Source organism: Neomonachus schauinslandi, chromosome 10 (assembly GCF_002201575.2).
Source record: "Neomonachus schauinslandi chromosome 10, ASM220157v2, whole genome shotgun sequence".
NCBI lineage: Eukaryota > Metazoa > Chordata > Mammalia > Carnivora > Phocidae > Neomonachus > Neomonachus schauinslandi.
Genome location: NC_058412.1, coordinates 71,683,651 through 71,707,304, shown reverse-complemented (window position 1 = coordinate 71,707,304; position 23,654 = coordinate 71,683,651). Strand labels below are relative to the sequence as shown.

General features: G+C 52.7%; 1 protein-coding gene across 1 annotated transcript in view; it reads right to left on the bottom strand.

The window, feature by feature from the left end:
• Window positions 1–555: 555 nt before the first annotated feature.
• KCNK12 (potassium two pore domain channel subfamily K member 12) overlaps window positions 556–23,654 on the bottom strand; it is a 46,859-nt gene continuing 23,760 nt past the window's right edge. Inside the window, exon 2 of the mRNA XM_021701278.1 lies at window positions 556–1,457. Coding sequence (XP_021556953.1) covers window positions 556–1,457 — 902 coding nt within the window. The remainder of the gene's footprint in view (window positions 1,458–23,654) is intronic.

Here is a 23,654-nt window from a genome sequence, read left to right as displayed (position 1 = left end):
TTCTCCGTGTGTAGCGGCTGTTCTATTTATATACATCGGTAGGCAACATATGGCTCTCCCCACCCCCACCTGTCAAAACTGTGACTACATCACTTCTGACGACCAGAAGGAAGCTGCTAGGCTGGGCCAGGATTCTAAATGCTGCGGAGGTAATTCAGAGCCATGAGAAGTTGCACCATATGCTTTGGGGTTGCCGGCTGCTTATGTGCATGGGGACGGGGTTTAGCCAGTCCGCAAAACCCAGGGATGGCCCCCTCTCCTCGCTGCGATATGCACCGGGTGAGGGGTCTGGGGTGCCACTTTCTCTCCCTGGAGGAGAATCTGCCGGGGGCCACGGTTCTTCAAGAGGGGACCCACGAGGAAAACAGGCTCCCCCGAAACCTGCCCTGGATAACATCAGGCCTGGCCAAGTAGTATTTCTTTAAAAAAAAATTTTTTTTTTGGTTTAATTTTATTGGGTAAAGATTAAGAAAGCGCCAGCGTCTGAGAGAAGGAAAGCAAACCACGGCCGGCGGCACGCCAGCCTGCCGAGGGTCCGTGGCGCGGCCCGGCGGTCTACCTGGAGGCGCTGGTCTCCGCCAGCCGGTTGTTCATGATGCCCAGCGCGCCCACGCCGCCCGAGAAGCCGTTCTGGCGCGTGTTGACGCACACGCTGCGCGGGTAGCCGTTGGCCGTCTCGGACAGCTGCTTCTGCAGCAGCGCCAGCGACACCTTGTTAGAGGCCGTGAGGTCGCGCATGGAGATGAGCTCGCCCGACAGGCGGCGGCCCTCGGCGTCGCTGTCGCGGGCCGCGGGGTCGGCGCCGAGCGCGGCCAGGCGGCGGCGCAGCCGGGAGCCCGGCGTGATGGCGTTGCGCCGGGAGAGGGGCGCGCCGGGCGCCGGGCAGCAGCGCGCGCAGCAGCGGCAGCTCAGCTTGCGCAGCATCCAGTTGAGCACCTGCTTGATGAGGATGGAGATGACGTTGAAGAGCGAGTAGATGCAGCACACGCCGAGCAGGATGAAGAGGAAGTTGCCCAGGCGGTAGAGCCCCTGGTTCCGGTAGGCGGCGTGCTGGCTGCTCACCAGGTCCCCGAAGCCGATGGTGCTGAAGGTGACGAAGCAGAAGTAGAGCGAGTCCACGTAGTCCCAGCCCTCCACGCTGGTGTACATGGCCGAGGCGCAGCACGACAGCAGCACGGCGAACAGGCCCAGGATCAGCAGCACGTGGTACACCGAGGGCTTCCAGCCCGCCAGGCAGTCGGCCTCCGAGAGCGCCGAGCCGCGGCGGAAGGTGGCGGGCAGCAGGCCGCTGCGGCGCAACTGGCGCTCCCGGCAGGCGCGCATGATGAAGGCCAGCAGCGAGATGATGCGCTCCAGGAAGAGGTTGAAGAACAGGATGGTCCCGGCGCAGCCGAACAGCCCGTAGGCGATGAGGAAGGCCTTCCCGCCCACCGTCGCGGGGGTGGTCATGCCGAAACCTGCGGAGACAGGGCAGGGGTCAGCGAGGCCCTGGCTGGGCGGGTGGCGCCTGCTGGGCGGCGAGCCGGGCGGGCCTACGCAGGTGCTGCTGTGGCTTCCACCCTGAGTGGCTTCACTCAGAGGAGGGGAAACGGTGCTTGGACATTTCTCTCTCCCTTGGCACTAGGCATGATTCCAGATCGGCGCAACGCCTAAACTGCTGGAGGAGACACAGCCCCTGGTCTTGGGGATCTGTAGATTGAAATGGGCGGGGCAGGATAGTCACTAGGAAGGACCCATAAAGACGCAGGAAATGAAACCACTGAGATACCTACAAAGCTACAAAGAGATGTTTTGTTTTGTTTTTAAAGGTAACCAATGGCACACATGGGCCTACTTAGGACCGAATTCCATAAAGGCTTCATTTTAACGGGGATTATTAGGGACCAGGTAGAGTGTGTTCAGTCCAGGCAGCTATGTGTGATGCTCTCTGAAAGAGGGTTTATGAAACTGACAAAAAGATTGTTTGAGAATGAGTCCACATACTTCAGAGAGCGAGCTGGCTCTGTCGTTGAGTGTCCGACTTGGGGCTCGATCCTAGGACCCTGGGATCATGACCTGAGCTGGAGACAGCCGTTTAACAGACTGAGCCACCCAGGCGCCCCTATCAACCCACTTCCGTAGAAGGCTTGATTTCCCACCGGTGCGCCGGCCCCTGCCCTCCAGGGCAGCGCAGCTCTGCCCCTCCCACTGAGCTCTCAGCCCACTGCCGCTGTGGTCTCCTCGTAGGACCCATGGTTGCCTCACTCTGGTTATAGAGGGCGTGTAGTCTCTTGGCACAAAGATTCACTGCTGCTTGGAGCCTGAGCTGGCAATGGATCATCTGTCTGAGCAGTACCGTGGCACCTTTCAGCCCCTATGCAGCAAAAGTTCAGGGGCATCCTGTGACGTTTATGGCCCAGGTCAGGAGCGCTGCCTGTGTGCTGCTAATACTAGTGCGAGAGCCAGGCCTGGGAACTCGGTGGAGAAGAGTTCTGTCTCCTTTGGCTTATTATTTCCTTAAAAGAGCCAGAGAAAAAATTGTTTTCAGTAATTCCTTAAGCCGATATACTAATCATTCTCTAGATTCCCTGGAGGAAATCTCAATTGCCTAACCACGGCCTTCATCTTATGCTTAATGACTTAAGTTAGGAGAAAAGCTTATGACGATACCCAAGTTGAAGAAGATGAATTATATCCCTAGATTCAGATTTTGGCCACAAGAGAGGAAAAACAAAAACACCAAAACCATACTAGCAGTGTAACCAATTTAATAGAGGGATTTTTCCACACTTTAAAGCCAAACCCAAGGGGTGCCTGGGTGGCTCAGTCGGTTAAGCATCTATCTGCCTTAGGATTGAGCCCTGCGTTGGGCTCCCTGCTCAGTGGGGAGGCTGCTTCTCCCCTCGCCCTTTGCCCCTCCCCCGCTCGTGCTCATGCTCGGGCTCTCTCCCTCTTCCTCTCCCTCTCTCAAATAAATAAATAAAAATTTTTAAAAAATCTTAGGAAAAAAAAGCCAAACCCAAGTTCTTGAATTCACAAAGAAATCAGCTCTGAATCCATATGGTTATATGTGGAGTGAAAGTGTTTGTTATTTATGTGTCTGTGAGCACATTTATATGAAGTCCTAGATCGATGACCCAAATATCCAGCACCATACCCAAGTCACGGTCTATTCATACAAAGAAATAGACAACAATGAGAACGCATCAACCACAGCTACATATTCATAATATGAATGAACCTCACAGAAAGAATGTTAAACAAAGAAGCTGAACACCTTCTGTATTATTCCATTTATAAAAAACTCAAAACCGGGCGCCTGTGTGGCTCACTCAGTTTAGTGTCTGCCTTTGGCTCAGGTCATGATCCCAGGGTCTTGGGATGGAGTCCCACATTGGGTTCCCAGCTCAGCAGGGAGTCTGCTTCTCCCTCTGCCCCTCCTCCCTCGTGCTACTCGCTCTCAAAAAAAATCTTTTTTTTTTTTTAAGATTTTATTTATTTATTTGACAGAGAGAGACACAGCTAGAGAGGGAACACTAACAGGGGGAGTGGGAGAGGGAGAAGCAGGCTTCCCGCTGAGCAGGGAGCCCGATGTGGGACTCGATCCCAGGACCCCGGGATCATGACCTGAGCCTAAGGCAGATACTTAACGACTGAGCCACCCAGGTGCCCCTCAAAAATAAATCTTAAAAAAAATGCAAAACCAAACTATAATAATTTTTTTAGGGATGCATTCTTGGTTGGTAAAATTATAAGAAAAATCAAGGAAGTATTTTTTTTTTTTTTAGTTTTTATTTATCTGAGTAATCTCTACACCCAACACAAGACTCGAACTCATGACCCCAAGATCAAGTGTTGGATGCTCTCCCAACTGAGCCAGCCAGGTGCCCCTGCTCCTTTTTTTAAGTTTTTATTTAAGGGAAGTAATTTCAATAAAAGTCAGAATTGGAGTTTCCTCTGGGCGTGGCAGGGGGTTAAACGGGAGGGGATACAGGGACCTCTGGGGTGCTGGAAATGTTTTGTTAATCTGGATCGTGGTTACATGGGTGTTGTATAATTATCTGTGTGTTTTGTAAGGGTGTTTTTTTTTTTTTTGTACTCTCATAAGAAAAACTGTAAAAAAAAACTAGACTCTTAATGGTAAGGGATCTTAATTCTAATCCACCTCTCACTGTATAGGTGAGGGAGCAGGGGCAGAGGGGACATGACATATAGCTTTTTGGGGATAGATACCATACATGTGTCCTGGCTTCTAGCCTGGTGCCTAGACCATTCTACCGGACACTGCCTCTACACACTGAGGAAAAACAGCACCTCTAATAGGGGATCCTTTGCTAGATTCTGGAAGAAATGGGAAGTCCTGAGCCTGGAAAATTAATACTTGCCTGAGAGAATATTGAATGGGATTTTCCCAATCTTGAGGTTTTTTAGCTGAAGTTTCAAAGCTAAGAGTGACATGTGGTATGTTATACCCTATTTGAAAGAGAAGTTCTAGATACATCTATGCTGGATTACTAGAAGACCAAAACGGGTCTGGTTATTTAGCACACCCCACCCCACACCTCCTATATCTCACCTATATGGAAAGGCTAGAAATTATCCGGGGGTAATGGCAGATGGTCATGAAGCAGCAGAGCTTCTGTAGTAGAAGGTGCTGTGCCATCACGCACCCACCCCCAGGGCAAGTGATGGGGGTGCAGTCAAGAGCACCTCAGGCTGCAGCAGAGAGCGGGCAGCTCACCTCCGGAGGCTAGCCGAGCCGCGGACACAGGCAGGCCCAGCCAGGGTCACTGGCTGCAGTATAGTGACGGTTTGGGGAGAGCCGGAGGCATTTCCTAGAGTCTGAAACTGTGCTGGAGAGTTCTCTGGATGGGAGGCTGGCTGGAGCAGGCCACGCAGGCAGGGGTGGGAAGAGGGGAGCAGTTCGCACTGCCGACGACGCTTGTTGCGTCAAGGGTGTGTGAGAGTGACACGGTGGAGCGGAAGGCAGCCAGATCTGAAGAGACTCTGCCGGACGGAGGGTTGCTGCTGGACCGAGGGGCCCCTAGCAGTAAGAGGCTAAGGGGCAGGGTGCTGGGGCAGCACTCCAGGTCCTCACAGGCAGTAGGATGGAGAGGGCATGCCCACTGAGGGAATAGCGCAGGGCAGTGGTCTCCAAACACCCAGAGAGGGGCCCCGTGAAAGGGCCCATCTGTCCCAACAGTGGCCATGGCAGCGCCACCAGCCATAGCTAAAGAAAGGATTATAGTGGGCCCAGCGATGTCAGACCAAGAGCGAACAGATTGGCCCTCCCGCACTGCAGACCCCTGAACTGAGGGCCAGGCCTGAGCGGGAGGGAGAGGCGGAGCTTTGATTAGAAGTGAACTTGAAGACTGGATTTAGACTGGATTGAGCTCAGACTGGATATCTGAGACCGAGTTTCAATTTTAAAGCGGCTGGTACTTAAAAAAAAAAAAAGACTAGTTGGAAAACTCCAGCATTTGCCCAAGATGTGAAGGGATCCAAAGGGAAGTTCTTTAAGACAGCAGATGAAGAAGAGGCCATTTCCCGGGTCAGCCCATTGAATAAACTGGTTCCACCTGGATTTGCTCCCTGCAGGGAAGGCCACCCCCCGACCCCCCTCCAGCGCCAGCCCTGCAGGCCTCCTAGCTTCATCTCTGCAACAGCAGTGAGGGAGGCACACCCCACTCCACAGACAGGAAACCGTGGACCAGGGGGTTAAGTCGTTGCCAAGGCCCCACAGCATGGAAGGGTAAGCTGAGACGGAAACCCAGGTCTGCCGGGGGCCCACCGTCCATGTCCTTCCCACACTGCCTTCCGAGGGCACCGTGGGGCCTCCATTCCTCCTAGAAAACCTAATTTCCATCCTCCAGGGCTGGCAGCCAGGAGAGCGCTTTCACATGGGGAGGCTGACCCTCAGTCACGACTCCTGTCCCCAGCAGTCCTCTTTTCCCTGGTGGCTCTCTTTCCACTAACCATTGCTGGGGGGCGGGGCCACTGCTCCTCCTTAATGTTCCCACCAAGGTGGACTCTTCACCCCTCTTGTGGCGCAGTGAAGACAAGCATGGCTTTATAACCAGACTCAACCCCGGGGTTGGTTAGGGACAGCAGGAGGAATGCAATACCGAGGGGACCTCTACTTTTGGCTAAAGGTCGGGCTGACTGCCCACAGGCAGGGGACTCATCTGCCCCTTGGGTCCCTCACAGGACTGCCCCTACCTGACCTACCCCCCTGAGTCAAAGGCCATGCCCTCCATCAGGAGCATCCTCACATTCCTCCAAACTCCCCCATGTCTAGCTTTCCGGCCCCTCTCTGGAGCTGGATATCTTTTTTTTTTTTACAAAGATTTTATTTATTTGACAGAGAGAGCACGCACAAGCAGGGGGGAGGGGCAGAGGAAGAAGGAGAAGCAGACTCCCTGCTGAGCAGGTAGCCCAATGCAAGGCTCCATCCCAGGACCCCGAGATCATGACCTGAGCAGAAGGCAGACGCTTAACCGACTGAGCCACCCAGGTGCCCCTCTCTCTCTCTCTTTTTTTTTAAGATTATTTATTTGACAGAGAGGAAAAACACGAGCAGGGGGAGGGGCAGATACAGAGGGAGAAGCAGACTCCCTGCTGACCAGGGAGCCCAACATGCAGCCCGATCCCAGGACCCTGGGACCATGACTTGAGCTGAAGGGAGACAGTTAACCCAACTGAGCCACCCAGGCACCCCTAGAGCTGGGTTTCTTGTTGAGGATGTCTCTTCCCTTGACGATGGGACTGAGAATGAGATGAGTTTCCTCACCGACCTTCCCTGAGGGGGTGTGGCCTTATCCTAGGGCCCTATGAGGCATAGCACTAGATATGCTGCTGGAAGACCAACGTCCACCCATTCACTCCTTCAGCAAACACAGTTTGGCAGGCTTGGTGCTAGGCTCAGGGATATGGTGGAAAACCAGACAGAGGCAGTTCCTGCCCTCATAGAGTAGCTGGGCTGTCTTCTTAGAGGTTTTGTACTGACTTCCATTCCCCTGCTCCCGCAGGCTCACCCCTGGGCCGGGGCCCAGCGTTGCCCTGCTGCCCCCACATAGAGGCTGGGCCAGAACTTGTTCTGGGGTCTCCTCATGGCCATGACCACAGGCTCAAAATGGTGCCAAATGCTTGATTGTCTGCGGGACCCTCCTCCCAGAAGCAAGGGGACAGACAGGTTAGGAGTCTCTCTGGCAGCACAGACGGTACCCAATCAAGTGTCCCTCTCACCAGCCCTATTCCTGAGGTCTGGCTCTGTGTCCACTGTACCTCCTTTTGCTCTCCTACAGACGACACTGTCTGCTCAGCTCAGGAGATAGGGTGGAGGTGGCATTTTACCCTCCTTCCCCCATTCACACCCATAGGCTCAGAGCTCTGGGGGGGGAGGGCGCTGAGGCCTTGGGGTCAGGCTTCTTGCTGAGGGCTGGGGGGGCAGGGGGGCTGTCTATGCCTGACTCTGCTGTCTAGCCAGGTGCTTCCCAGAGGGGAGGAGCCGTCTCCCCCAAGCCCTGGCAATCTGCGGGGAGCCAGGCTGGCCCTGGAGAGGGGCCTTGAAGCCTCAGCCAGAGAAAAGGCAAACCCAGCCATCCTGAGAGACCCCTCCTTCCCCCACTCACACCCTGCAGAGGCGTAATCTGTCCCTGGGTTCGCACCAAGCCTGCTGTTTTGTTTATGCCACAATTGATCTGCCATCCCAGTTTGCAAAGAGCAGACACTTGGGGGCCTTATTATGCCACTTTGACAAAAGCTGTGAAGCTCGTTCCCACAGCCTGTCTGGTGCCGCCTTCGCAAGTGGGGCCCTGGTGACAGGGCCTCTGGAGTTCAGCTCAAAGAGGCTGGAATGGAGATGGGGAGACCAGTACTGATCTGTACCGGGTGCTCCTGGCGGGCAGCCTCTGGGCTGGACACTGGACACATATCCTCTCATCCAACCCCTCCAACCACCCTGTGAGGGAGGCATCATCAGCCCCAACAAGGACATGGGCTAAGGGAGCTGAAGGTGGTCGGCTGAGTTCCAGTTTGTAAGTGACTGAGCTGACCCTGAAGCCCTTTCCGCTGGGCCAGATAGAGCGGGAGTCTTTGCTCTTCACCTGGGGAACATTTTTCTGCTGGCTCTACAGTGTCAACTTGGAGAAGGGGAGATATAATTTATAGCCCAATCCAGTATACTTTTGAGAGTAAAAGGGGCACTAGTGATAATTACCTCAGGACAGCATGTAGAAACCAGGGCTGATCCAAGCAATTTAACATTTGTTAAAATGCAGATTCTAAAGCAGAGGCCAGTTAGCTCAGTTGGTTAGAGGGTGGTGCTAATAAAAATGCAGATTCTAAGGCAGGTCCCACTCCAGAGGTTTATTTTGTGGGTCATGAAAAGGGTGCAGGAATCTGCATTTTAACAAATGTTCCCTGATGATTCTGATGCAGACGGACTAAAGCCCGGTCTTTAAGAAACAATGTTACAAGATAACCCTGAATGCCCTGCTGGTCTGAATCTGCCCGGTTTCAAATATTTTGATTTATATAATTTCTTAGTTTCTTTTAAAAAATTGCTTTATTGAGGTATAATTAATATATAAAATTGTAAGATTTTTCTTTTTTTAGATTTTTTCTTTTTATTTATTTATTTGAGAGAGAGAATGAGATAGAGCATGAGAGGGGGGAGGGTCAGAGGGAGAAGCAGACTCCCTGCTGAGCAGGGAGCCCGATGCGGGACTCCATCCCGGGACTCCAGGATCATGACCTGAGCCGAAGGCAGTCGCCTAACCAACTGAGCCACCCAGGCGTTCCAAGATTGTAAGATATTTAAAGTGTATATTGTTGATTTAAATTTCAAGTGGCCTTCAACACTTGCGGTGGATATTGTAGCTGTCTCCTTAACCGCACCTCCCACCCCCAACGCCTACATGAGGCAGCAGGGCCACTTGAAGAACTGACCCAAGTCCGGGGGCGGGCTCCACGTTAGTCTAGCCAATGGAGATGACCCGCCCCTTACTGTGATTGGCTCAAGGATGGATAGGCCTAAACCAATCAGTGCAGGGCATTTTTCGGTCTACAGAGATGGGTGTAGGAACGGGCGTGTCACCCCATTCAGGCGAATCACAGATGAAAGAAGAGTTTCTCCGATGGGTTTTGGGCAGAAAGATTGTCACTCTAGAGTTGCCCTGGATGTGGAGGGAGCGGGAAGGAGCCCCAGGAGTGGCTGGTAGCCATCTGTGGCCGTGAGGTGGAGCCAGCCTTAGATGAAGCCGACAAGGCAGGAAGCCAAGTGGAGGCAGCTGAAAGAAATGAGGCCCTCAGGACCCCAATGAGCGGTCAAATCAAGCTGGCCATGCTGCCCAGCCTACCTCTGGATTTCCAGTTGCTTGAGCCCATAAACCTCTTTTCCTGCTTACACCTTCCATGACACACAAAAAAACACCCTCCAACTAATGTGATGGTGAAGGGCCTGGGCGAGCAGCTCAGGGTCCAGGAAATAGGACCACACCTGAGCTCAAAGGTTTGACCTCTGCTGTGGCCTCTATGGGCCAAGTGTGAAGCAAGTCACTACCACGAACTTCTCTGAGCCTCCATTTCTTCATCTGTAAAATGTAAACCTCCCAATGTGAACGCTCTTTGTAAACTGTAATAAGATATGCCCAAGTATGCTCCTCAAGATGATAAAACAGACTTAATGGTGGTGGGGAGAATTCCCAAAATTAAAAAGAAAAAGTGGATGAATGTGAAACAAGTTTATTTATGGCAGAGCACTTATTGTGTTACTCTGATTTATGAATCTGAGGGGGCTGTGCTAACACTATCCAGTGTTCCCCATACTAATCTGACCACAGATTGTATTTAATTGCCTCTGGTGAACTTGAGTGTTTCAAAGAATAACCTTTCGGAAATGCTGCATTCTACCCTCATGAAGACTTAAGGCTGAGACATTTTAAAAAATGCTTGAGGAGTACCCACATTTTTCAATAGTCACCGTGACAATGCAGTGCCTAGAATAGCCCCTGCTACGCAGAACGTGCTCGAGCTAAGCTTGTCGAGTGAATAAATAGACTCTCCCTCTGCTTGTTCAGAGCAGTGATTCTCAAACTAGATTGCCTAGGACCCACTTGGGGATCTTGTTGGATTCTGGGGCAGGGCTCCTGATTCTGCATTTGTAACCTGGCTTCAGGTGATGCCTCTACAGCTGGTCAGTGACTTTTACCTTAAGTAGCAAGCACAGATGACGTACCGCATGAATTACCTGCGGGGGCCTGTCTCCACAATGAGACTGGAATCCCTCGCAGGTGGGGCCACATCATATCGGCTATTTGGAACTGTGTTTCTCAGGTTTGAATCCTAGCTCCACCACTCCCAGGCTGTGTGTCTTTAAGCAAATTAATTAACTTCTCTTTGCCTCAATGTCCTTATCTGTAAAATGCAGATAACTTAACTACCTCAATAATTTTTTGTATTGAGTTAATATATGCAAAATACTTAATGCCTAGCACATTAGGAAGCCCTTAATAAAGATTTATTATTAATCTTTCTGTGCTCTACAGTGAACCAGGGAATCTTATGTAAAGTAGGCATTGATAGTTATTTGTTGACCGAATGAAAGTAAAAATTTTAAGAACCTCTCAAGCATGAGAGTTAACTATCAGAGACAGTGGGAAAGCAGAGGGGTGGGGTGGGGTCAACAGGCAAGGATGGGCAAGGCCTCATTAGGGTTGCCAAATAAACTACAGAACTCCCAGTTAAATATCAAATCACTTTTTAGTATAAGTATGTCCCAAACACTGCATCAGGCACACTTGCGCTAAATGATTCATTATTGGGCATCTGGTTGGCTCAGAGGAGCATGTGACTCTTGATCGTGGGGTTGTGAGTTTGAGCCTCATGTTGGGCACAGAGATTACTAAAAGAAATAATAAAATAAAAAAATGTTCTTATATTTTAAAAAAAGGAGAGGGTTATATAATTAGGAGCGCCTAGCTGGCTCAGTCGGTACATCATGCAACTCTTCATCTCGGAGTTGTGAGTTCGAGCCCCATGTTGGGTGTAGCAATTACTTAAAAATAAAGATTTACTTTAAAAAAAATTCATTACTTATCTGAAATTCAAATATAACTGGGTGTCCTGTATTTTTATTTGCTCACTCTGGTGACCCTACCCATGGCTGCTTGGCACAGTTCTCTGGGAAGCCTTTCCCAACATCCTCATCTCATTTGATCCTTTCTGACTGGCTGGAGGAAGGATTAACAGCCTCACTTTAATAATCAAGGAACCTGAAGCTCACTGGAGGCTGGCCTTACTCAAGGTCAGGCTAGCAGCCAGGCCCTCCCATGCCCTTCCCTCTCCAAGCAGGGATCAGGGGGAGATTCCAGGTGGGCTGTGGGGTGAGGGGTGCGACTGCCGTGAGGCTGCTCTGTGGCTACAGCTAAGACACTGACTCTCAGGGAGAAGGAGGGCAGCTCCTCCTTGGAGGAAGGCTGAACCCTTGAGAGGGCATCAGGCTATCAGGCCAAAGAGACTTCCCGGGGACACGAGCCCCAGCCCTGGAACCTTGGGGCTGCCTATTCATCCAGCTCTAATAACTACCCTGAAGCGGGGGGAGGGGGGCAGGGGAACAACTCACCAGCCTGGGTAAGCACCATTTTGGGAGAGCTGGGGCTGGAAAACTCACTAAAGCATTCCGTGAGGAATAAAAACGTGGCAGGGGCTAATAAGAGCTGACATGTACTGAGCCCTCACTACTTCTGGGTCCTGGGCCAGGACTTCAGGTATATCCATGCATTTCATCCTCACGACGACTCCGTGAGGCACTGGGTTTCATTCATTCTAAGTCACAGCTTTTTTTCCTTGAATTTTAACATGCCTGAAACCAGGATGCTTCTTACAATGATGACCTGACAGTTTATTTGGCAACATTTAAAATTCTTAATGGCATACAATACTGGTGCATTTATAATCGATGGTGCAGTTATAATCTCAGATGGGATGAACCACAAGTGGGATGTTATTATCATTCCCATTTCTGAGATTAGCAGATGTAGTCTCATTTAATAAAGACTCTGAAGTTAAATAACTTGCCCAGATCACACAAGTGGCAGAGCCAGGATTTGAGAGTGGAGGAAGGAGCTTGAGATGTGCTAAGGGAGAGAGTCAAGTGCAGGGGAGTTCGGAAGAAAGAGAGGTAGGTTGCTTTTGGCTGGAGCAGCAGAGCTTCACTCCCGGCTGCACGAGAGAATCACCAGGGAGACTTAAAGCTGTCCCCAGTGCGCAGGCGCGCCCAGACCAGCGCAGGTCAGAATCGGGGCTGAGGTCCTCCGGCTGGAGGGTCTGGGAAAGACTGACGGAGGAAGGCATCTTTGTCCAGAAGGGTGGTTGGGGTTTCGAGAGGGAGGAAGTAGAGGCCCGGCCTTGAGAAAAGCATGCGCGCTGGAAGGGTGCCGGGCAAAGGGCTGGGTTGCGGGGGGCTCAGCCTGGCCCCCAGACGGTGTCCGGTAGCACTCGCCTACGGAGTGCGTGACCGTGTGGAAGAAGGAAGAGGACGATGTGGGAGAACTTCCCATCCACCTTGTTCTCAGGCTGAACTTTATGGGAGCGTTGTGGGAGTGAGGCCTCTAGAAGCTTCTCCAGCATCTGAGCCTGACATCTGGCAACATGCCCTACCTTGGACAAACTTACGGGCTCTGGAAACCTCAGGCTGCATGAGACAAAACTGGCGAGTCTCCATTCCCGTTCCTGCAGGCTTGGGAAGGGCAGGTCACCTTTCTTGGAGAGCTGGGAGCAGGGACTGTGGCGTCAGGCTCTTGCCTCACTTGCTAATGGGGCAACACGGACATGTTACCCCTCGTAAAGGGCCTGCTGACTGCCTACCTCGGAAGGTTATTGTGAGCAGTCAGTGGGGAGGTGGTTCCCCCAGCTTCCCACAGTGCCTGGGGCCTGCTGAGTGCTCCCCAAGCAGCAAGCTTGACTGGCAAACAGCACGGGAGAGGCACGGTCCCTCCATCACAGCTCAGGGGCATCAGGTGAAACGTGCGAGCCAAGGGCCAAGCCATGACTCGAAGTTTCAGCAGCCAGAAAGAGCTCCCCATCTACACACGGCGGACCCGACGCTCCCAGTGAGTGCTTGCACCTCACCGGCCTCGGTTTGCTCACGGCTCCAGGTGAGTGGCAGCACGCCCTGCGCGGGGCGGGAGGCCCGGCTAGAGGCCCGCACGCCTTTCCCGTCCCCACTTCCGGCATGGCCGCGAGGAGGGAGGCTGGGGACGCGGCTGGCGCGGCCCTGCTGTATTGGTTGGCGCTTGTGGGTTTGTCTAGATGGCAAACTCCATGGCCCGCTTCCCGAGGACGGCAGCCCTTGGTTCCCTTCTCTCCACGGCCGAGCGTGGGGTGGGGCTCACATTGGACGCTCGGTGACTCAGGACAAAGTGGCACCGCTGGCGAAGCATCTGGGGAACGTGGGCCCCTCCTCTCCCGCGTGCTTTTGGCTTGTTCTGGGGAAGGCTTTGGGGTGACCTTTGTCTGAGGAGAGCAGGTGGGGGTGGCTGAGAGGGCAGAGGGCTAGGAAAAGAGGACTGAACCCCCGCTCCCCCAAACTGCAGGCTGATGATGTTTCACATTAGAAAACTTTTGGTAAACTGTGAGCAATGGGCAAGTGACCCCAAGAACTGGTCGTGAACCTTGGCACGGCTTTCCTGACCTGCCGGGGCTGACTTGAACCTCCTCCTACTCTGTGCTGCTTCTGTGGGATTAAGGTGTTCTCTCCTCACCAGAAAGCATTCAGCAAAATGAGTTCTTAAAAGCCAGTTAACTACTCCTGCCTCTGGGTAGCTCCCGCTTAACAACCTCTTCCGGGCAGCAGCTGTCAAAGCCGGGCCCCGCGGGGAGATGAGTCATTTATATGGAGCCTGTCCTCTGTCCTGCCCCCCAGATCTGTCCCTGCCTCTCTGATGACTAATTCTTCTCAGGGATGAGATCACTGCCCCTCCTGCCCCCCCTCCCCAAAGAGCAGAGCCCTAGCCTCAGCCCAGGGCCGGAGGGGGGGGGGCGGGGGAGGAGGCAGACTCCAAGGCTAGGGGAGGCAGAACGGTCCCTGATGGGACACAGGCCTTGCGGGCAGGAGCCTGGAGCCGGCCTGGTGACATGAGGAAAGCCTGAGGCCCGCCCTGGCCTCGCTCCTTGCTCTTGGACCTCTGGGGCCCCACAGGGCTGGGGTGAGGCTGCTCATTCAGGGAGGAGCTTGAGAGCGCGCCTGCTCGGAAGTGTCACTACAGTGTCAACTGAATCTCCTGTCACCTCAAGTCCTGTATCGTAGGGGAGCAGAGGTTTTCAAGCCCATGGCAGTTCCCGTACAGCAGAGTCTTGCTCTCGCACGGACAGTTCACCTCCTCTCAGTCAGTCCCGCTTTCATGCACCCCGTCCTTCATCCCTGCCTATGGAGCTGCAAGCCACATTTGAAGGAGGGCCTCCGTGCCCTGCTGAGGGGAGACACAGGGAAAGAAGTTGGGTGCTGGGAAGCTGGGTTCTGAGCCCTCAGGGACAGGCTTCCTGTACACAGGGGGGGCACTCTTCAAGGCCCTGGTCTGTATGTGGAGCTGTCCCAGCACTTGGCTCCTCCCCCTACCTCTCCTCACAGAAGGGGGCCTGTGGGCTGCTCCAGGGGAGTGATAAAGACAGGAGGCATGATGCGGACAGCGTCACTGTGGAGAGCTGTAGCTGGGGAAATGCTCTCGACGGTCCCCACAGAACCCTGTGTCTACCCGGGGGCCCACTGACATGCCCCCTGCACTGTAGACCAGCAGACAAGCTAGAGGGGCTGCCACAGCGTCTCAGCACAGGGGTCTCTGTTAGGGCCTGGCTGTGTCGGGAGGCATTGGACTTGTGGCCTCTGGACTGAGGTTAAGGGGTCAGGAGCGCCTCTTCCTCCAAATGGGACAGGGTTGCTCCTGCATCTTCTGCTCTCAGCCACCTGCAGGGAAGGGTGGTTGATCACCAGCTCGCAGGAGGTGAGGGATGGGGGGACTGGGTATGGAGCCCTACCCCATGCCCGGCATTCTGCTCTTGCTTTCCCAGAGGTGCCCCCCAGAGCAACTTTTGGAGCGGGTGCTTCTGGTCTTATTCAGGTGAGAAAACCAAGGCCCAGAGAAGTCAAGTAATGAAAAAAGAACACCAGCACACAGGTCCCAAACCCCACACCCACGGCTCTTTCCATTCCCCGCCCCCCCTTGAGGCCCGATTCATCCTTTGGCTCAGCGAATACCCTGTGATGGGGCCCTGAAACACCACACCATGATGGGGGAACCGTGGCCAAAATGCCTATCCTGGGTCTGTGGCATGAGTGTGCCTCAAATCCTGAGTGACAGGAGATGGAGGCTGGGGCTCAGTGGTGTTAAGGACCTTGTCCAGGGTCACAGACAATGGCAGACAGTGGGATTCCAGCTCAGGTTTGCCCGTCCCCAAATCCCACATTCCTCATCAGCTTGCCTTTAGCCTCCCTACCCCCATTCACAGAGAAGCCTGATGCCTTGGAGCCCTCCTTCTGCAGACTGTCCCGGGTGGACTGTCCTGCTCAAGCCGCAGAGAGCTCCCAACAGGAGGACCTGGAATTTCTCAGACTGGCACTCAAGGCCCTGACCCACTTTTCTCGCATCATCTTCCCTCTTTGAACCGTCTTCCTGAGGCGCTCGGGTCCCCTCACTGTCTTATGCAGACACACATTCGTTCACCAGGAATTCACGGAAAGCCTGCTCTGTGTCAGGCACTGGTGGAGAGGAGGCGAGCAGGATGGGCAAGACTGCAGCCTGCACAGAGCCTAGTGTGGGGCAGATGCACCACAGACCCTCCCCCGCCGTGCCTTTGCATCTGCCGTTCCCCGCCGTGCAAGGCCTGCAGTGACTTCTTTCCTTTCTTTATATTTCTCTGAAGCCCATTCATCACCTGGCAGCACGTTTAGCTCTGTGGTGGCCCCTGTGCAGTTGACCATGTTCCAGGGTGTTCGTTACCCCTTTGTGCTGCTCTGTGTCGCCTTGTCAACGAGGATCCAGCCCGTGTCTTATATTTCCTCTCTCCCTCCATGACGTAGGTGCTCAGGGAACAGCTGCTAATTCCCAAAGGAACTGGCACTTTGTCTAGTGGTCACAAACAGGGTCTGTCTCAGAAACATGGTTTGCACCTTAGCTTGAGTGAATTCATCTCACGTGTTTTTGAGATCTGCTCTGTGCCAGGCATGGGGCGCGGGAGGGAACACTGTGATGGACAGTATCTATCGTCGAGGCCCGGCAGCCAAAGGCCACCAGGAACACACCTGCAGACACACAAAATTGAGTTTCCTGACTCATTGCGACAAGGGAGGTGTACACCGTGGGGAGCTGTGGGGCATCTCCACCAGCGGGTATCAGAAAGGACTTCTTTAGGATTTGGGCTTGAGTTAGGTGATTTTGGGGGGTGCTCAAGGAAGCAAGGCTTTGCTCCGGATTGGATGCTGCCAGGGAGCAGGGATAATTCTAGGAGAGGACATTTTAGTAACTGTTACCTAGAAGGTGGGAGTAATGGAGCAAGGCCAGAGCCGAGGTTGGAAAAGCAACTGTAGTCTACTCATCGAGACCAGAGGGGGTGTCTGGTCATGTGGGCGGCTTGGATGATGTTCTTATGTGGTCAGTGTTCAGACATGGTCATGGGTGAGTGGTCTTGTTTTTATCTAACTCCCCTGTGGTCCTCAAGTGGCCTTGTCTGCTGTCGGTGCCCTGTAGGGTTATGTTCCCTGTCCGAACACCCCAGCCTAGATGTGAGCGCCAGCCCCCTCCTGGCTCCCGGGGGCTGCTTCCGTCTTTCTCAAGATGGTTCTGCACTCAGCATTCCCTAATAGCATTTTATTGGATACCATTCATTTTTTTTAAAGAAATTCCTTCTAAGTTTTTCAGTTTATTAGGAAAAAAAAATATATATATATGCATGTGTGTGTGCATGCACATGTATTTAATTCTATAAGTGGAACACACCTCTAAGTTGTAGAAATGGGGGTGATTTTTATTTAATTTTCTCCTGTATGCTTTTATAAATATTTCACATTTCCTCTGGTACAAATGGGATAGTCACTACTTTTGAAATCGTAACTTTTCCCCCCAACAATGATTTTTAAAAAAAATTTATAAATAGGGGCACCTGGCTGGCTCAGTCAGTACTGTGTGACTCTTGATCTTGGGCTCGTGAGTTCGAGCCTCCTTTGGGCACAGAGATTACTAAATAAGTAAAATTAAAATGTATACATAAAAATGAATGAGATAAGGCCTCCATTCTCAAAAGAATGACCCTGATACTCTATGAAAATGGCAGCATGGGAGACATCACAAGAAGCTGGCAAATAAGAGAAGAGGCCTAGGGAGCTTCTCAGAGGAGGTATCATTGGCTGAGTAGTAAACCTCCCTTAGCCAAGCAGGTGGAGGCTGGGAGATGGATTCAGGGGTCATATGGGTTAGACTTCTCGGGGAATGTGTACAGTATGAGAATGAGGGCATTCTCTGGAGAACCCTGGGGGTAGAAGAGGAGCCTGTGAAGGAGGCTGTCATGTACTCAACAAATATTTATTGAGGGCCTACTATGTGCCAGGTGTTAGGCTGGGCCCTTGGGATCCATCAGTAATTCAAACAGTTCCCTGCCCTCACAAGGCTTATATTTCAGCTTGGAGATGGATATTAAACTACAAACATAGTATGTAAGTAAATTGTGTTAGGAAGTGGCTGGTGCCATGGAGAAAAGAAAAAACTAGAGCTGGCTAAGGGGGTGGGGGTGCCGTGGGCTGGGAGGGGGCACCTTGCAGCATGAAGTGGGGTGAGTCAGGGCAGGCCTCACTAAGGAAGGAATATTTGATGAAGTACTGGAAGGAAGTGACGTCTGGGGTAAGAATGTTCCAGGCCAGTCAACAGCCAGAGCAAAGGCCCTGAGGCAGGGGAGCTGGAGGTGGAGGACGAGAGCAGGAAAAAGAAAGAAGAGACTGGGCAGAGGGATTAGTCAGCGAATCTCTCATGGACCCTCTCAGAGCAAATTTTAACTCACACAGATGCCCCAGAACGTAAGAAAAGCTATCTCTCTCGATTTTTTTTTAAATTTTAGCATGAGGGATAAACAGATAAGCTAGTGGTCTTTAAAAAAGAGGAAGAAATATAGTAACTACTTAAGTAGATTTCAAAGGACAGCAGAAATGCTGCATATAACTGATAACTACCTTTTTTCTCTATTAGAATCACATGCCATTTTAGAAGGAATTAAGATTATAAGAACAACCATCAGCTGCTCAGTGTACAGAGCAAATTTTTATGGTTTATTTCCTTATTATTGAGAAAGAGTGCACACGAGCATGAGCGGGGTCGGTGAGGGGAGGAGAAGAGGGAGAGAAAGAATCCCAGATTCTGCACTGAGCACGGGGCCCCACTCGGGGCTCCATCTCATGACCTTGAGATCATGACCTGAGCCGAAATCAAGAGTCAGACACTTAACCAACTGAGCTACCCAGGTGCCCCTAGCTATTAAAATATTTACATGACAGTAATAATAATAACAACAACAACAACAGTAAAGCCAGTCTCTGGCTGCTGTGTTGAGGACAGCCTGAAGGGTCAGGATCTAGGGGTCCAGTTGAGAGGCTCCTGCACCAAACAGGGGGGAGTGGCCCCGAGCAGGGTAGTAGCCAGAAGGGGACTAGGAAGGGGGGGCCAAAGGAAAGACGCAAAAGCAGGAGAGAACAAAGTCACCGAAGCTAGAACAGACAAAGGGTTTGAGAAGCACGGATGATGGAGCCAGGGGTCAGAGACTTCTAGAAGGATCTAATCAGATAGAAACATGACAGGTCCCCGGGGATTTGGCAACTGGGAGAAGCTGGCTCTAGGAATGAAAGGAGGGGGTAGGGCCGCATGGCTGCCAGGCTGCAGAGGGGACGCAGAGGTCCTGAAAGGGGAAGAAATGGACACAGGGGAGGAGCCTGCCTTTGAAGCCACCCTTTATGGGGTGGGAGGGGGGAGGCTAGGACACCCCCAGCTGGCAAGGCTCAGGTCCAAGACAGGTGCTTCACTTACTTTACCTCGGGGAGTGTTGTGGTCTTAATGTTTATGTCCTAGCCCCTGAGGTGATGGCATTATGAGGTGGGGCCTTTGAGAGGTGATTAGGTCAGGAGGGCTTCTCCCTCATGAATGGGATCCGTGCCCTTGTGAAGAGACCCCGTGAGCTCCCTCATCCCTGCCATCATATGAGGAGACAGAATAGGTGTCACCTGTGAACCACAAACTGGGCACTCACCAGACACCGAATCTGCCGGCACCTTGATCTAGGACTTCCCAGCCTCCAGAGCTGTGAGAAATAAATACTGTTTCAGCCACGCAGTCTCTGCTACATTTGTTATAGCAGCCCAAACAGACCAGGTGGGGAGGTGAGTAACTTGCTGCAGTTATCAGAAGACCGCAGTGGTTAAAATCCCGGGCCCTGGAGTCAGAGGTTTAGGTTGTCCCCAGCTCCACCCTCACTCAGGGCTACCGGGCATGCCTGTGTCTTCATCTGTCACTTGGAGACAGCAGGACCTTGCAGGGTGGCTCTTGTACTTAGAAGAATGGACATCAGTGTGTTCAATGTTAAAGTTACACACCCTGCAAGGGCGGAGAGGGAGAAGTTCCCAGCTGGGCAGACCTCTGTCTTGGAGGAAATGCAAACAATGCTCCTAAGATTTCAGGTGTCAGATCTTGCTTTTAGGCATTCACTCCCTGTCTTAGTCCGTTCAAGCTGCTATAACACAATTCTATACACTGGGTGGCTCATAAACAACAGAGATTTACTCCTCACAGAGCTGGAGACTGGGAAATCTAAGATTAAGGAGCCAGCAGATTCAGTGTCTGGTGAGAGACCTCTTACTGGTTCACAGGCACCTTTTCTCTGCGTTCATATGAGGGAAGGAGTAAAGGAATTCTCTGGGATCTTTTTTATAAAGTCACTAATCCTATCATGAGGGCTCCACCCTCATAACCTAATCACCTCTCAGAGGCCCACTACCTAATACCGTCATCTTAGGGATTAGGTCTCAACATCTGAATGTTAGGGGGACATGGACATTTCAGACCATACCACGCCCTCACTTATATGTGCCCTCCACTGGTCTCTCGCTTCTCTAATGTAATGTGCCTCTATGTGTCCGCCATGAGGGGTGTTCGCTGTGCCAAGGGGCTTCGTGTCTGGCTCAGGAAGTGGGAGGACACAGGCTCACCCCATTAGAGGCTTGAACAGGAGGCTGGAGGCTCTAAGCAGCAAGCCCCCTCTTGTGGGGTCTCCAAATGCCATCTCTATGCTAAGTCAGGTCATCAGAAAACAGCTACTGTGGACCATACTGTCCTTGCTCCCCACGGAAATGCTTTCAGAAATGATTTAATGTTTTACCGCCTGCCTGTAGGAAGACCAGGTCTGTGTCTTCTGCAAAACCAAAGAAAAAATATTGCCCATGTCCCTGAGTAAAGATCCATGAGGGGCGCCTGGGTGGCTCAGTCGGTTGGGCATCCGACTCTTGATTTTGGCTCAGGTCATGATCTTGGGGTCCTGGGATTGAGTCCCGAGTCGGGCTACACGCTCAGTGGGGAATCCGCTTGAGGATTCTCCCTCTCTTTCTGGCCTTCCCACACTCTCTCAAATAAAAATAAATTAAAAAAAAAAATCCATGAGATTTGCTTCTCCTTGGATGTAGATCTGAAGTGTTGGTGTCCTGGGGGCACCTATGTGCTTGGTTCCTCTTCCTGAGCACGCTGAGCGCCCAGTGTGCCTGCTCAGGGGAAGCTCGGGGCCGAGGTAGTGACCAACTGCTGTAGGACTGTGTCCCAGCACTTGGGACAACTCTCATCGGTTTTTAATTATTTTTTAGCTCCTTTCACCCCTCCCTCCCTCCTTCCCTCGTCCTCTTCCCCCTGTCCACAAGATCTGCCGAGCACCTGCTCTGGGCAAGCACCGTGCTAGGACACAGCCCTGCCCTCTTAGAGCTCACAGTTCAGCTTATTTCTAAGTTTTACCACTAAGGTTGCTCCCAGTCTATGGAAAGAAGCTGGCTTTTAGGGTCCCTGGGTGGCTCAGTCAGTTAAGCAGCTGCCTTCGGCTCAGGTCATGATTCCAGGGTCCTGGGATCGAGCCCCACATCAGGCTCCCTGCTTCCTGGGGAGCCTGCTTCTCCTTCTCCCTGCCGCTCCCCCTGCCTGTGCTCTCTCTCTCTGTCATGTAAATAAGTAAAATCTTTAAAAGCAACAACAACAACAACAAAACTGGCTTTTAGTTGTATATAACAAGCAGCAACAATTTCCAGAAATCAATTCACAGTGGTCCCACCAAATACATGGAATCTCTTTCTCTAAGGGGGTTTTTAAAATGCAGACCAACTCTCCTTCATCAAGGAAGGTCTCCGACAGGTTTCATTCTAAAGGCAGGGGGATGACCTCGATGACCTCTTGCTCCCCCCAAATTCTTATGTTGAAGTCCTAACCTTCCAGTTCCTCAGAACATGACTGTATTTGCTCATAGAGCCCTTGAAGAGGGAATTAAGGAAATAGGAGGCCATATGAGTATGGGCCCTAAGCAGACTGGGGTCCTTATAAGAAGAGGAGATTAGGACCCAGACACACACTGAGGCAGGACCACGTGAAGACACGCAGGGCAGATAGCCACCACCTATGTGTCAAGGAAAGAGGCCTCAAAAGAAACCAGCCCCAGGGGCGCCTGGGTGGCTCAGTCGGATGAGCATCTGCCTTCAGCTCAGGTCATGATCCCGGGGTCCCGGGATCGAGCCCCCACATCGGGCTCCCTGCTCGGCGGGGAGTCTGCTTCTCCCTCTGCCCCCCACCCTGCTCTTGTGCTCTCTCTCTCAAATTATTAAATAAAATCTTTAAAAAAGAAAAGAAAAGAAACCAGCTCCGGGAACACCTTGATCTTGGACTTGGGGCCTCCAAAACCGTGAGAACATAAGCCCCTGGGGCCTGTGGCGCTTTGTCCTGGGAGCCCGTGTGCGAGGCTATGGGGACCCTGCGTCGCTGCACCCTCGCTCATCCTGGCGCTTAGAGCAGTGGTGGCAGCGGGGAGCCCGGATCAGGAGGCTGTGTTTATATTTATCCTGCTAACTGCAGGGGACTGTTTATACCCAGAGCAATAACCTCCCGGGCAAGATGAGGGCAGCCGAGGAAGCAGCGGCTTCCGTCAGGCCTGCTGGCATGCTGCAGCCGGGCCCACGCTGTCAGGCCCCGTGGTTCTCAGGTGCTGCCTCCCTGCAGGCTCTCTGTGATGCCAGCTCTCCTCACCCCCACACCGGGCTAGGCCTCAGGGGCCGGAGTGCTTTCCGGAGCACAGGCAGATTGCATGGAAGCTGACTACAGCTCTCATGCTCCCCACAGCGTGCACAGCCCAAGGACTCCTGCCTTTGCAGACAGGTCTCCATCCTAGTCTCACTCCAATTCACCAAGACGCTGGGTGTTCAGTAGGTGCTCAATAAATAGAATGAGGAGGGGTTTGGGTTTAAAAAAGCTCGTCTAGACTTCTACCTTCATAAACTGTCAAGTGCTTGTGCCCCCCATCCTCCCTTCTTGCTCCCCTTCCTGGGAGCTCTGAGCGGAGGGTCTTCTGGGACTTGGGGACCAGCCACTCTGGGAACGTTCAGGGGTCTGACAGCCGGCCTGGACTTCTAGGAGCCGATGAGAGGTTTCCGCAGGACTCTGGCCCTAACGCACAGATTGTTATTTTATGGGAGAAATCACTGCCGCGCCGTGGCCGGGGAGGCCCCCGCCCGGGGAAGGAGTGAGATGCGCAAACCCAAGCCAGGTGAGGGGGCCCACGCTTCTGCTGTCTGCAGAGAATTCCAGTGTGCGTGCACGGTAACAGGCGAGCAAAGACACAGGCCTACAGGTTTTCGGCACCGGCTGGAGGAGACACTGTCTGTACTCCTGGGTGCATAAGTACACGGGTCGGTCTCCACACTGACACGCACACGGGTTCTCATCAAAGGGGTTGTTTCAGCGGGAACGCTTACTTACTTGAGCAGCTGTGTCAGTGACACTGTGAGAAAGGGAGCTGTTGGAGCCCAGCCTCACAGACCCCGTCACAACCACGGCCACCACCACAGGCCCAGATGACAACTACCTTGTTGAGCTCTGATCCCTACTCTGTGTCCCTTTCCTCACTGGGTTCCCATGGGGGTGTGCGGTTGTGAAGGTCATCTTCACGTACAGTTTATTTGCCTTTCCTCCCGGCCATCTGAGGTGGGTGCGATTACCCTGTGTTTCGATGCACAATCTGACAGGCATGGTCTGAGGCAACAAAGTGGTGGAGGTGGTCTCAGAATTCGGGTCCATGATCCCACAGTGGCTGACGCTACCCGCCTTTCGGGTCTCTGACAACACTGTCCCAGGGTTTAAGAGCAGAAACTCCTTGGAAGCTTGGCTGTCCCACTAGGTGCTGCTGTCCTACCAGGTGCTCCTGCCCCTGACTGGACAGATGCCCCAGAAGCCAACGGGCCGTATTCCCCCAGGCATGTGCTTTGTTGGCTCTCTGGGAGGAAGGGCAGCGCAGGGATCCCCAGGGTCACATGGCCCTGACCACTGGCCACGGACTAGCCCTTTGGGAGCCAGGCCAGCGAGCTAGGGCTTGGGGATGGATCATTCCCTCCTCCCCTCTGCTGCTAT